This window comes from Diadema setosum, chromosome 21 (assembly GCF_964275005.1).
Source record: "Diadema setosum chromosome 21, eeDiaSeto1, whole genome shotgun sequence".
Lineage (NCBI taxonomy): Eukaryota > Metazoa > Echinodermata > Echinoidea > Diadematoida > Diadematidae > Diadema > Diadema setosum.
The window spans coordinates 14,858,884-14,875,182 of record NC_092705.1 but is presented as its reverse complement, the minus strand read 5'-3'; the positions used below and the strand labels follow the sequence as shown (position 1 = coordinate 14,875,182).

The window sequence follows — 16,299 nt, the reverse complement described above, 5'->3', positions numbered from 1 at the left end:
AGTGTACCATTATTCTAACCATGGCTTCCGATAAATGGGGAAGGATGTGCATGACTATGCCCAGTAATCACCATCTTTAGGTATAATAAAAGAGTTTATCAAATACATATTAGTCATAATTATCAGTAAAATTACAGAATTTACTATCTAACTGGCACTATGACTAGATCTACATGCATTCTTATGAATTACTCAAAGAGGTGAAAAACCATTTGTCAGCTTATCACATTAGTGTACACTGTACTTTAATGGAATTTCTAATGCATGCATGCTGAATCATTGGTTTGATTATAATGAAATGTTTGTTTGGTTTTTTTTTTTTTTTTTTAGTTTTTCTCTCATATTTCAAGCTACTGATCTCATTCCATCAATTTTATTTAAAAAAAAACAACTCCATTTTTAGGGTTGAGATACACGGTAATACTCTAGAGAGGAACATATGATTGATGGGAAGTATATCTGGTTGCTATGGCAGTGTATGTGTACACACAGGGTAAAAATAATCAGTAGCTATCATTATTTGTAGTGATGTTTGTTTGTTGTTTTCCTTTCTTTGGCATAAAAATAACACAGGAAGCAGTGACTAATGCATTCAGTCATGTATTTTGGCCTACTTTGCTTCAAAGCCCCTTCAAACACTTTTTGCCCATCATTGGCATGCCAGCATCAGGAACAGTTTCAGTCCCTTCCTATCCAGGCGAAACTGATATCAACGCAATGAAAATAGATGCAAACAAGGAAAATGACATTGCCAAGTTTGTTTTGGGACACGTCGGAAGATAGTGGGTGGGTGGATAGAAACCAAACAGAAAGATTCCTGCATAACCCTATTCCAGACCAGTCCAATGGATACTCAGACCTCCAGCCATGTTAATAGAGAAAAGTCAAATAATTTCCTGTCATTATCACTGGACTTAGTGTAATTGTTGCAATGTATACAGCATCTCTATGTGTTAAGATTTCATGTGATTTGTCGTCAATCACAGTCAGTGGAAACAAGGCACATGCAGGGCCTGTACATGTACATATTGCACATCACACGAAAGCCATTCCTGAATCTTCTTGGCCCGAACAGGTTAAAAAGAAGTGAATTTTCTGATTTTCATTATTTGAGTCAAGGCAAAAGCTGTTTGTTTTTATATGAGATTACAGGCAACTTTAATGACATGAAAAAGTTCATTGTCTCTCTCATATCATGCAGAGATAACTGAACACAACTAAATCTGTCACCATGATGCAGCCTTTCATGGGTATGATTACAATGGGCTGTCCAAATCTCCTATAATCTGGTTAAATCCTGAACATGGCAAAATATCTTATTCATCTATCCATGTGCTCATTAAAAAAGAGAAAAAAAAATGCTTTGACAGTCTTCTGCATGTATCTAGCCTAACATCTTCTTTCTTTTTTTATTCCCATTTTTTGATAGCGTACATAGTGATAGTAATCACCTCAATCTAACTTTACTGAAGTTATCAAATACTGCTGCTGCTATTATCATTGGTAATGTTTAACACCAATTACTCTCGATTCATAATAGAAACACAGATCTGAATAGCAATACTCCTAAAAGCATAATATTGATTATTATAATGAAGATAATGATGATGAGGATTATACTAAAACAATATCACAGCACCCAAAATAGCCCCTTCAAAATATCCATTCACATGAAACTATGAAATAACCTCTTTTGTACACGTAGGTCCAGAGACAAGACACATCTGTAACTACTTGTATGATACAATCAGTTGAATCATTCATCCATACAGAATGTCAGAAATTAAATTCATCAACATCTACATCTACGCATTACCAACATACCAAGTATGATCACTGACTGCATCAAGCCTATCGTAGCACCTGCTTCTTGTGTCCATGTAACAAGTGTACTGTACACAGTGTACATGTACTGTATGTCAACTTGCTATTACCCAGAGGAAATCTAGTCCATGAATGTTATTCTAATACTGGATACCACATGGCAGTGTGTACATGGTGCTGAATGCGATATGAATGACAGAAAGACACATTTTCACACATTATTGTATGTGTAGAGCCCCCCCCCCCCCCAACACACACACACACACACACACATACGTTGTATACAAATGAACACATGTCCCAACACATTTAAGGGGAATGAAACCCATCTTTTACAAAATGTCACTAATATGATTAACAAACGACATTGCACAGAAACATGCAAGTTATGCTCGGGTGTGTTCCAATGTATTTTGTTTAATAATAAGCAATGATTGACAGATGAGGTCACCAGCAGGATCTTGGTTTGGAAGATTCTTTGTGGGCTTATCCAAACTCTGAAACATAGTAGAAATATCATCAAAAATATATGGCCCATAGTTAGATTCTTTTGGCCACATAAAGTAATGATCAGGTATTATGAATGAACAACTGAGAGGTGACCACTAGAGAAATGATCTCAGAAACAAACTAGAGAAGCACTCTGAGAACGCAGACCTCCGCCAAGCATGCAGCTCATTTCCACCACTGATCTTGTTCTTCCATACAGATATCAGTGATTTCCACCCATACGTACTTATAACATTGTGTGCGGAAAGTCGCCCGATTTCCCAATATAGAAGCCTTTGTTACGTCATAAACCCTCAGCTGCACGGCGCCCCTCGCCCTAGCAGAAACAAGAGTACGCACTTTAGTGCGCGCATGCAAACCTCAATACGCGCAGCCTGAACCCCCAAGTTCATTGACCCTACCTGCCAAAATATCAAAAGTCCTTCATAAATTCCCCCCAAAATTCTCGGATCACAACCAAAAGTTAATCGTTTGTTACTTGTGTCATTCTCAACCTTTCCTGCAAGTTTCGTCCCAATCCGTTAACTACTTTTTGAGTTATTTTGCACACGGACAAACTAACATACGAACGAACAAACCAATAGTAACGAAAACATAACCTCCTCCCTTGGTGGAGGTAAAAAGAGAGAGACTACAATCAGAAGTGACATCGGCAATTTATGTTACAGCCAGTCAAAACTGTCATTAAATATTATGATTAAAGACACTAGACAGAACAGCACAGTCCTCTGCAGGATAGCAGAAATGCTCTCAACAGGAGAGCTCCCTTAGATTCAAGATTCAAGATGTACAGTTAGGAGATGTATACATGTGTATGTAAATAACACAGGCAGACAAGCCATCGTCTCGGCTACTTACAGGAAAAGGATAATCTCCTTATCACTAATGTGGGCGAAGTGAACATTAATGGCTCTGTCAAGACTTATTGGGAAATGTCTCCACATAATCGGGTACTCCACCTCATTGACCTACAGAGTGAACAAGTACTTCTGATGTGTGTTATTTTTGCCAGATAATCGGGTAGGTTTAACAGGAAGAAATTTTAAAAACAAGGTTAATCTATTCTCATTGTTTCCTGCAGAAAATGTGCATAAAAATACATTCTGAAGAAATTGTGAGGTGCTAAAAAGCAACAGAGGATTGCTACATCACTAGAAACTTGTACAATTACGAGTGTACATTGTATTTGTGTTATATCCCAAATACAGACCCTTACACTAGCAGCAAAGACTTACTGCCCAAACTACACACACACTAATCACTACACGTGTCTAGCCAGCTCTAGATAAAAACAAAGAATACCGAGTAAGTTTTTATGAAAAAGTGAACTTTTTCATTACAGTGAACTTATGATCGCCATAACAGCGACAACAGAATTCTTGAGAATCTGAATAAATGGGCAGATGCATGGTACCTCTCCCTTTCTACAAATAGCGCAAAATTGTTCACTACAGGAAGAATAACTCGAGCTTTGTCAAAGCTTTGATTTCAGTCTAACATCTCAAGGTCCGTCCATCTCATCTTCTAGTCACTGAGAATTTATCTGGGTGTCACATTTGACAACCAGCGGACATTTTTCAGCTTACATACTGTGGGTAAAGAAAATAACAGCAAATTCAAACCCAAGATGGGAAACATCAAGCATTCACTGTTTTTATCCTTCATTCATCATCATGTAACTTCATCCAACTCTACAAATCGTTAGTATGCCCATCACTGGAATATTGCTCCAAGATAAGAAGCCCTGATTTGAAAAGGGATTCTCATAAGATCTAGAAAGTGCAGAGATGAGCAACCAAGTCTATAACTAGCCTCAGAAATCACATGTATCAAGAAAGACTTAAAAAAAAAAAAATCTAAGCTACTTTATACACTAGGCAGCTCCAAACACACACGAGTATAAATGGACTAGAAGATATTCAGCCAAGTAAGTTCTTCAACTTGAGAACAGACAGCAGAACTAGACGACATACCAGTAAGTACAAGATGACAAAGAACAGATCTACGCAATTAACCCAAGCTGTTACAAATTGTGTATGTAAATGTCTTCTCACAACACAATGTCACTGAATCTCCCCAAATGCATCCTTATTGTGGTAACAGCACATCACTCAACTCATTCAAATCTTACTTGGAGAAGGCAAGGAAGAGATATAAGGACAAGTATCACCCTGAGCAGCAATCTTAATGCCCATGTTCTCAGTACTAAACACCACACAGCACAAGAAAAAAGAAGTTTATTTGCTATTGCACCTAACCCAGAATAAGGGCAAGCAGAAGATCAAGTAAATTTTGTGTAACTTATAACCACATATTTTGGCCAGGTACAACTTGTATAATATTCAACAGGTATGTAGTAGTAGCTGTAAGGTATTACAATGTAGGTCTGTGGTTGAATCAATCACAAAGTGTGTGTGTGTGTAGGCATCAACAGATAGTAGACATCATGATACATGTAGGGTGGTGGTTTGGCTCACTGCGTAGTGCGTTTGCCTCCAGATCCTGGGTTCGATTCCCATCAAGTCTAACTGAACAATGTTGTGTGTAGTCATATCATCCCCTCTGTAAAAGGCAAAACACTCTGTCCTTCGGATAGGACATAAAATGAAGGTCCTAAATGTGAATGGGTCACAACTCATGCACACAAAAAATCCCACCTCATTCATTCATCACAAAGAGCAGAGTGCATAACCCAGCGAAGGGGTCCTGCCTTACATGTACATCCAACTGGACAATTGACCCCATGGAAGACCAGCTATTTGCTACTGCAGCTACAAATATGGGCTATCAAGCCATCTTTTCTGATGGAAAAAGAAAAGTTAAAGCATTTAATTTAACATTTACTGGTAATAAATACATTTGCCTATACAATAGCATCTAGACACAATGTCCTTGTTAAATCTAAGAATGCCTATCATCTGATCATGTACATGTATACTGTACACACGATACAAGCCAACATACAAGCAAACAGTACAGCATCCATGAACAAGAGCAAGTGGGAAATGTTAGAAAAGAGGAAAATCATCACAATTCAGAACAGGTCATGCATTCAATACATGTACCATAACACTAAATCTACTGTAACCACCAAACATGTCGACTGTCATGCCAATGGAGGATGGACAGTCGCACTCACAGATTTTCGTTCTACGGACTACAACCTCAACAAATTTCACAAATCATTTTTCTCTCACAAGACTGATCTTTTTTCGAAACTCTTCTCAACTCTTCATTATCAAGCATTCCATCGAGTTCTAAACCTTCTCATAAAAGAAATCATAAAGTATAGTGAATCAATTGTCTGTTGTTTGTATACATAGACATATCATCCAAGCGTACATTGTATTTACACTGTATGGTTACTCAAGCCAGTTGTATTCAAAGAGTAGAGAGTAGTAGTACAGTAGTACCGTTAGAGTCTAAGTATAAAACCCCACATTCTACTAGGTGTTACAAAAAAAAAAAAAAAAAAAAAAAAATTGCCCACTTTTGATCCTTGATATAAGTAGCTGAACAGTGTACAATTTTGTTGGAGGTAATCTAAAAATGAAAGCAAAAATCAGTTTCATTAAATTCAAGATTTATTTTTCAGCGAGGTTTCAGATTTTGCTCTATTTTCAACCCCCTGTACAAATTTTAATTTTGCACAGGGGTCAATTGGTGTGTATGGGAAAGTGTGGTTAACAACCAGACAATGGTCCTGAACAATGACTAGGGTTTGGATGCTCTGTTATATACAACATTACTAGTCATGAGAAATTCCACTTTTGTTGTTGTGTATCACTCAGAATTGAGTATTTACGCCAGGTTCCTTTTTATTTCATTTTCTTTTCTCTTTTTTTTCTTTCTAATTGACATGTTTCATCACTTTCCTCAGAGAATTTGGTAATAATTTGATGGCCTTTGCTTGGACAGCTATTTGGTCCCCTGATTGTTTGCTGACAAGATACCTTCTGGCCAGACAAGCTCTTTGTTGTTGTTGATTTGGTTTTAATGGCGTGTATCACTCAAAATTGAGTATTTACGCCAAAGTTGAGTATTTACACCAAAATTGAGTATTTACGCTCTATTCACTGCACTGCTAGTCTTTATTCATCCTGAAATGTAGTGTATGCAAGCACATGAAAACATGTGCTTACTGTACCTTTTTCATGTGCATGCATTTTACCCTTCACCATGAATTCAGCAGTGCCAAGGGCAGTTCATCATGAATTAATATTAATAAAGAATTCATGTGCCTTGGAGCAAGAGACTAGAAATCTAGACAGCAGAGCATAAATACTCAATTCTGAGTGATACATGCCATTAAAACTACAACAGCAGAGCTCTGAAAAGGTGGTATGCATGGTCTTCATGTCTATTGTTCAGGGTCATTGATAGCACATACCCACATAGAACCTACATATCATTGGTTCCTGTGTAAAGTTCAATTCTGTATGCACAGAGGGTTCAAATTTGACCAAAACCTCAAACTTATCTTTAAAATTAATCATGGATTTAATGAAATTGATTCATACTCTCATATTCAAATCACCTCCAACTAAACTGTACACTATTCAGCTCTAACAAAGACAGTGTTATCTGATGTACTATAGAGTAGCGGACCCAGTTTGCAGCAGGTTAAGGCCTTTTCAGGGGTATTTAGTAGTATTCTGGTAAAACGAGCAACAGAAATTTATTTATTTTTATTTTTTTATTTTTTAATTGGAAGAGGTACCATGAAAGGCCTCTTGACACTGCATCATGATTTGGTATGGTGGACAATTACCCTAGTCATAATAATCAATTTTATGCAGAAAATTTGCAACCACCAAGAGGACCCAGTTTGCGGCAGGGGGGTCTAGTTTGCGGCACCCCACACAAAAATGTCCCCCGATTTCTTCACTCATTAAAATTTTGCAAAAACCAAATATTTTTTGATGGTCCAACTAGTTTTCAGCTTGTTAGAAAACTTTATTTGGATTCATTATCTCGATCCTTCACCATTTCATAGTTTTTCAAGATCGCATGTATTTCATCAATTTCCACTCATTTTGACATGTAAAATAGCGCTATGTGTGTAAATCCCATGGGGGTGCCACAAACCGGACCCATCCCCGACATTTTGGTCACTGTTGCAATCCTCAAAACTGACAAAGGAAATGAATTTTAGAATATTTAACACAGTTACACGAGGAATCCTTACCATGCAAGGCCTCTTTTCATAGTAAGATTTTGTATAAAGATACAAACAAGGGATGATGGTGGTTGCCTAGCAACAGAACAAAATCTTAATGTTTTTTTCAGAAAGTCTTACTTTTTTAAAAACAGCGTGACACAGACGGTTTAAATTAGAATTATGAAGGCCATCATCCGAGTTATTTCATGATTCTGGTATCAAAGAAAGCTCTTCAGTTGCTCTTCAAATAAAACAATTTAGAAAAAAAAATACCCTTCTCCTTTTGAAGATATGGACTATGGTTAGATATTCCTAGGGGTGCCACAAACTGGACCCCTGCAGCAAACTGGTGCCCCCGACTAGACTCTAGTTAGTATAATTAGTATAAGATCAGAAGTGGGAAATGTTTTTTGTAACACCTTGTATTTCAATTAAATTCCAGATCCACTTTGGGGGTTCAACTAATAATTAATGTTTGACCGCATGTTATTAGCTGCGATGCCATGGCCATGTATGATGTACATGTCATGCCATGGTCTGGGACGACTGGGTCAAAATATTTTTTAATCATTATTATTATTATTTTCTCTTTTCTTCTTGTAGATCCTAATCACGGTTTCTGCACCCATACAAATTATCTTTCATATTATGTAAAATAAATTTGTCAATAAATTTAGCCCTAGACTCGACCCTGCCCTACCTAGATTACTTAGAATCTAGTAAATATACTAGTAACATGAATAGTTAAGATGGTACGGTAGATTCTATGTCACTGGTCTATATGGTCTAGATTCTATGTTGTAACACTCAACAGTATAGGACTAACGTTAGCTAGGCCCCAATACACATACACTAGGCCTATAGATTCTACAGTGATGTAGGATTAGGAATCCTAATGACGTTAAAACTCATACTATGTGTTAATGTTATGATGTCTAGACTTCTAGATTCTATGTGTGCAGAAAAATAACTTTCTGGTGTCAGCACATAGATCTAGCCTAACAAAGTTAGCACTGGAGAGATAGCACAGGGGAGATAGCACAGCACAGACGGGGAGATAGCTTGTTCAGTCATCTCATGCTGTGTGTGAGCTAGCGTTACACCACTGCACTGGTACCAGGCATGGGAGGCAGGGGGTTATGATGGAGTTTACAATAACATATCGACATCACCACTTCACTCGGTTTCATTTTGCCCGATGTCCACATACAGCACACACAGCACACGGTACTACTCTAACGTTTAGTATTCTCCTAGTAGGTCCTAGCGTTAGGACCTATACCTACAATGTATGTCAAGGCGTCTCAACCATTGACTTCGTGAGGTAACGTTATCGTTTGTACAGTAGTTGTACGTTTTGCGGTACGTTTCTGAATCATACGTGGTCATTGAGACCGACACAATTGTCGCGGTTCGGTTGCATGTCATGGAATCGTTGCATGCACAGATTCGCACACAGTGAACGAGCGCGCGATATTTATGCAATACTGCGCAAAATATATCGGAATAGAGGTGTTGAAAAGAAAATATCACGTTCATACAAGTTTGTCTATATCTCACCTTTATCTTTCATCCGTATATCGCCAAAGATGGTAAAATTTGTTCTCCTGTCCTTAATTTTTAAGGGAAATTCTCTGTTGTTTCGCACAGCTAAAAGTGGTTGTCGACATCGTGTAGACACAGAGGTCAACTGGAAACCAACTTCCTGGGCGTCGTCTTATCGATGCGCAAGGGGTGATCCCCCTCCTTTTCACGATTACTAGATTATAAAAGAAGCAACAGATGTACCCAACATCTTTCTAACTCTTAGATAGAGAACATGTAATCATTTACATGTCCCAAAATTAGAACTTTTTAAGTTACGTTGAGAACTATTTATCATTCGCGTAGTCTGGGCTAAGTTGTTGGCTATGTATATCATTTCCGGGTCATATTCTGGATAGCGCTTTCGCCTCCATCGTTGTATATCGAGTATGAATAGAACTGTACCGTATGTAGGCCCTACTCAGTACTTTGTACTGGGCAAGTTGGCTTTACCAATGACGTAATGATGTGTGATCGACAAAGCTGGCTGGTTATGATCTCAGTTGTCCTCTCACCTCCCTGGTTGTATTGAATCACTGCATTAGGCACCACACATACCCCTCCCCCATGCTAGCCCCCCCCCCCCCCGCCTCCTTCCCTCTGACCTAGCCTAAACATTTTTTTTCTTCCATAGCTGTTTCACGCATTAGTTTGTTTTATAAAATATCCATATACCGGATGTTTATAGTCCATTTTATCGCTGGACAATGTAAAGCTATAGTTAAAAGAAAAAAAAAATCCAAAACCACGCCGTTCAAAATGCAAACGATTGGATACAACTTAAAGTTTGTGATCAGAAATTAGGCCCTACAGTACAAAAATGAATTAGGTGCGAAAAGCAGTTATGTTTATACAAGAATCTTTTGTCTGAAAGGAGTCACTGAAACAATTATATAATCCAAACCTTGGTGAAATGTGGCAAAACAAACGAAAAAAAAATGTAGATTTTTTTTTTTTAAGTTGACTATGATATTAATTTCAAATCCAACTTAACAGGATAAAATCGGCCAAAAATTTTCAAGCAAATTCCAAATTAAGTATTATTTTGTCTTCAAATTGAGGTCGTGTGTCTTGTTAGACAATCACGTCAGAGTGTTTTTCTTCTTCTTTTTTTTCAATGAATCATGGTGTGCCCTGATGATTCATTTACTCAGTATATATAATGGTATCATTTTCTGTAATATAGTCATTTGTGTTTGTATACAGAGGGAAAATGGGATGACCAATGCTTAAAATACCGAATTTTCAAAGATCTTCACCAATAAAGCAGGAAACGGAAGTTAGTATAGACCGTCCGAGCATAGGATGAACTTCCAGATCTATCCGCAATCATCCTTTTAAAGTGTTACTTTTTTTGTGTGTGCGTCAGAAGTGTGTGTGCTCCTGTGGGCCTCATAATCCACGATGCATTTCATGTTTTAATTCCTGGTAAAAATAATGATGTTAATACATGCATACAATAAAGCGCCATTTTCCATTCTGATTAAATGCTCAAGGCGCTTTACACCAAAGAAAAAAGACTGAAAATACATATAGGGGCCTACCATAAAAGAACTCTCTAAAAACAAAAATCGAGTGAAAGTATTCTCTCTTGAAGGAGTGAATACAAAAAAGGGTGAATTTAGAGTGAAATTGGAGTGAATTTTGAGTGAAAATGTTTATTTTCACTCATTTTGGAGTGACTTCAGGGATCACTCGAAGATTTTGGAGTGATCCCTGAGGTCACTCTAAAACGAGCTTGAAAATGAACATTTTCACTAAAAATTCACTCCAATTTCACTCTAAATTCTCTCTTTTCTGTTATTCACTCCTTCAAGAGTGAACATTTTCACTCGATTTTTTTTTTGAGAGAAGGAGAGGACGAAAATGAAGACATGAAAGTCTGTCTTCAAAACGCACTGTCAAACAAATAGGATTTTAGGTTACTCCTAAAAGGACTCAAGTTCACCTTCATAAACATAAGGATTGAGAGAATGCAGCAATATTAGTAGAACACATCAGTGAAAGTTTGAGGAAAATTGGACAATGGATGCAAAAGTTATGAATTTTTAAAATTTTTGTGTTGGAACCGCTGGATGAGGAGACTACTATATAAGGCTCGTGATGTCATATGAGTACAACAGTATAAAGAAAATGTAAAGAAAATTCAACATATTTTCACTTTTTTCGCATAATAAAAGAGCACTTGACTTGCCTCTTTCTAAAGGCAATGGGAATAATATTACCCATAACACATGTCAGTAACGAGTCAAGGGAATGTGTACTTTTTTCCAAAAAAATGAAATTTTGTGAAATTCTCTTTATATTTTCCTTATTGTTGTACGCATGTGACATCACACACTGCAGTAGTCTTCTCATCCAGTGGTGACTGCACAAAAACTTCAAAAATTCATAACTTTTGAACGGATTGTTCGAATTTCCTCAAACTTTCAATGATGTGTTCTACTAATATTGCTACATTCTCTCAATCCTTATGTTAATGAAGGTGAACTTGTCCTTTAAGTTATGGAGCTTGAGTCTTTCAGCTCACGGGGAAGTCAAGTGAATTCCACAGTGTTGGTCCAGCATGTAGCGTGAGCGATTTACAAGCGCTCGTTCCACCCATGATTTCCTAGAAAGCGGAATATGTAAGAGACCATTATAGAAGTTGAGGATCGAAAAGTTCGTGTAGGTTGGTATTGACGCAACAGGCATACATTGCAATTAGGAGCTGTTCCATAAATGACATGATAAACCAGAAGAAGAGTAGTATCATAAGCCTAATTTTACAGGCAACCAGTGAAGACTCGTAGGTAGGGGTGACGTGACTGCGTTTGCTTGACAGAGAAACGATGCGTGCAGCGGCGTTTTGTGTATAGTTTTTGTAATTAATTTTGTAACCATTAGCCTCAGATCAAAATGATTGCTGACAGTTCTCTTCGTTGTTGTAGCGGTGTTTGGACTGTGACGTTTCAATTATCAACTCATGCAGTCATTATATGCTTTGATTTTTTTTCTTCATGCATTATGATTAGATCATTCAGTCAGTCATTCATTCAGTCATTCATTCGGTAGTACAGGTGTATATGTAATTATATATTTCATCCCTGAAATATTCTGATAGGGGAAGTGGTACACAAGGAGAACATAATAACGTAAATTACATGGAAATTGACATTTACAAATTTCACGTGTTATTATGAGCTAAAACACACACACACACACACACTCACACACACACACACACACACACACACACAATCGACACCAAATTATATACAATTCGTTGAAGTCAAATAATATAACGATAAAGTGATATACCTATACATATATATATATTATACATATATATATATATATTATATATATATATATATATAATACCCAGCGTTAGGGCGTATTTCCGTGGTATAAAATCCGGATCTAGCGTTATATATATGTAATACATCTTACATGAACACTTAAATGACATCGAAGTCTTTTAATCAACGTGAAAAAAAAACAAGATAAGGGTGCAGCTGACATTATCACATTACAGGTGACATTACAGGTGGGGAAAACCATTTATTGGCAACATGACTGTTATTTAAGCTCTGAACAGACTGACTGTTACTTTTGTAACGTGTCTGACGCAATATTTTAAGTTGTCCATGATGATTTAAATGCGTTCTTGACAATAAAGCACTTCACGAAGCATCTAGGCTTTTTGCTAAGGGGGGGGGGTTGACCCAATATCGATGGGTCATATGACACGCCCCCCCCCCAAAAAAAAAGAGAAAAGTATTCATATTTTTTGCTGCCACATCTCTCCAAAAATCGGTTGGCAAGCCCCTCCCTCCCCCTCAAAAGATATGCACATCTCATTTTCATTTTGGCAGCGAGGGGGGGAGGGGGAGGGGGAGGGGAGGGGAGGGGAGGGGGAGGGGAGGGTGAGGGGAGGGGGAGGGGAGGGTGAGGGGAGGGGGAGGGGAGGGGAGGAGATGGGGGGGGGGTAAACCCCTATACCCGATCCCCCCACCCCCCCCCCCCCGTAGATCCGCCACTATACGGGTATTGTGACAGTGTTTACATGTGACCCATATACACACGTTGAAAATTCAAACCCATGGGAAATATAATCATTTTGCTGTTTGAATTTTGCAAATATATAGTTTTTGCATAAGATTAATCCCGTGAAAATTAACATAATCAAAGTTACCTTTGACGAGTCGTGCTGTTGTCTTTTGCAATCGAAACAAACCACAATCCAATTCACTACATTCATGCAACGTTGCATTGATGAATTATAAGCGAAACTAGAAATGTCGCTACGGCGACTGGTGTATGCCTCCGCCATAATGCATGGTTCTCCTAATAGGTCTATAGTACAATGTCTTGACAATGTGTGATGACAGTTTCACACAATTGGCAAAATATTAAAATGACAGGTTTGCCACAAATGTGCTGAATGTTCACTTTCCTAGAACTAGGTTCAATTGGATGAATGATTAAAACGTCAGAGTGCAGGTATTTGGGGGAACTGATGATTTTCACTTGACTTTTGACCCTTTTACAAGTTTATGCATTGAGTAATTTCCAAGGTATTGAGAAAAAGTATAATTTCAGTATCAAATGGTAAAATAGTATTATCGAAACCTGGCCTTTGACCTTTAACCCCACAGTTCCAAAGAGAATCACTGTTAGGTAGAACATGCATAAATATGTAAGTTTCATGATAATACCTTGAGTTACTTTTTGAGATATGGAGGAACAAGTGCAATTAAGCACTTTCACTTGACCTTTGACCTTTTGACCTTTGACCTTTTGGCAAGAAACTTCCCACAGAATATATATTTGGTTATACATGCATACATCAAGTTAAAAAAAAATCCTTCAGGCATTGCATAAATATAAGGAAAGTAGTGATATTTTGAGGAGTTGACCTTGACCTTTGACCCCCTGACCTTTGACCCATGACCCCCAACTTCCCTAGATAATCGCTGCCCATCGGTACATGCATATATACTAAGTTCCATGAAGATACCTTGAACCATTTGCGAGATATGGAGAAAAACATGAAATTTCAACCTTTTTTTCACAAAATAACCTGTGACCTTTGACCTTTGACCCCGTGACCCTAAAATCGAAACAAAGTATTATCCCCCCAGGATATACCCTCATACCAAGTTTGATGAAAAACCACCTCACGGTTCTTGAGATATCGACAAAAACAAAACGGGACGGACGTACGGACGTACGAACGTACGGACGGACGGACGACCCGAAAACATAATGCCTCCGGCCACTTCGTTGGCGGAGGCATGAAAAAAAAGTTATCGCATGTGTGTGCATGGAGCTACTAACAGAGCTCCATGGTGTGTGCTTTGAATGGCGAGTGACACAAAAAACCTCATACCGTTGTACATAGTTACTGTCCAAGTTAAAGTCCCCGATTCTGGAATGAATCCTTATTTTGCAAACTATGTATAGTGGCCATGTGATTATTAAACATATTTTTTTCTCATTCATTTATTTTTCCATTTCCAGTAGAAGCATTATATATATATATATATATATATATATATATATATATATATATATATATATATATGATATATGATATATATATATATATATATATATATATATATATATATATATTCTTAAACAAAAGTTGAATGCATAAATCATATAACAATGTACAATAAACGACTTTTATAAGCTTTTAAGCAAAATAATTTGAGTAGGCCTACATTGTATAAGGAAAAGCTGGAAATGGGAAGAAATGCTAAAAATCAATGCTTGTAGGACGCATTTCTCCTATACACGTAATACAACAAATCACATGATTGAGCATACTGTTACACATAAATAATTACGAAATAGGATTTCGAAACGAACTAAGACAAGGAAACCTAACCCTTCTGTAAATAAACACGCTATAGATAAAAATCCCTTACACTAAGTAGCTTTCGTGCAGTAGAGAAGTGAGGAGAGATAGAGAGAGAGAGAGAGAAAGAAAGAAACTAATTACCAGTACAATGTACTTAGTGTGAAGATGAAAAGGTTGAGGACGATAACAAATCAAGAATTAATGGATGGTCGGAGCTGTTGAACAATATTTCTAGATTTTAAAAGCAAACAAGATTTGATGTTCCGGTTTTTTTACAACTATTCAAGAATCAGCAAATTTTACAATCTTACACTGTTAATACATGAAGCGTTAACTTTGATGATGAGACAAAAATATTTTTTTTTTTGTAGACAATTAAAAACAAAATTGTTAAAATTGATATTGAAAGCACTTAAACTTTTGAATTATCACTGTCAACATCCAGACACCTATAAAACTTTTGTAATTTGTGAAACGTTGAGCATTGCTGCCATTGATACAATTGATCGTATTTCAGATGCTCTGGCATATATTATCATGCCTTAATATTTTTTATGCAAATTATGAAGTGCTATGATGACCGAATATATTTAAGCACACTTTGGTTTCATGTCTACGGCTTCGTATTTTGTTTACAGCGCCAAACATGGATGAAATCTTTTCTTATTCTTCACTTTATAAATTTTATATCACTCATTCTTTTTTTTTTTATCTCTTGAAAGATGAAAGAGCAAAATCATGAAGGAAATTTGACCGCGAAATTGAGAATGAGTGAAAATGATCGGAAGTGGTGATTTGTCATGAACATAGAAATATTGGTAAAACAAGAGTGTTACAATATACCACAGCCGACACTCCATCTACGGATATCATGGATACCATATACCGCCTCTGTAATATTGTTATGTTCATAATGTTCGTTAGATTACGCTCACATTAGTAACTTGAGCTGGAAAAATGTTGTCACTGTGTTCGTGAAAAACTTTAACTTTTTATTACACATCATGTATATGAAAATTTTTTATTATGAAGACATGGAAACATCTTTAACACACTGTAAAAAGTCATATGAAAGACCGAATTAACTGGTGTTAGATTTCTGGTCCTCATGCGATGTGGTGTTGCACTACCACACACGGGTGTCACTTCAAAATACAAAGTTATTTTTATTATTGTTATTATTATTATTATTGTTATTATTATTATTATTATTATTATTATTACTACTACTAGTACTACTACTACTACTTCTACTACTACTACTACTACTATTACTATCTGTCATTATTATTATTATCATCATCATCATTATTATTATAATTATTATTTGATAGGTGATATAATCATTTCATGTTCTTCTCGTTGATTT

General features: G+C 36.9%; 1 protein-coding gene across 1 annotated transcript in view; it reads right to left on the bottom strand.

The window, feature by feature from the left end:
- LOC140244213 (cytoplasmic protein NCK2-like) overlaps positions 1-9,164 on the bottom strand; it is a 29,138-nt gene extending 19,974 nt beyond the window's left edge. The window contains exon 1 of the mRNA XM_072323849.1: positions 9,056-9,164. Coding sequence (XP_072179950.1) covers positions 9,056-9,068 — 13 coding nt within the window. The 5' untranslated portion in view covers positions 9,069-9,164. The remainder of the gene's footprint in view (positions 1-9,055) is intronic.
- Positions 9,165-16,299: the final 7,135 nt, after the last annotated feature.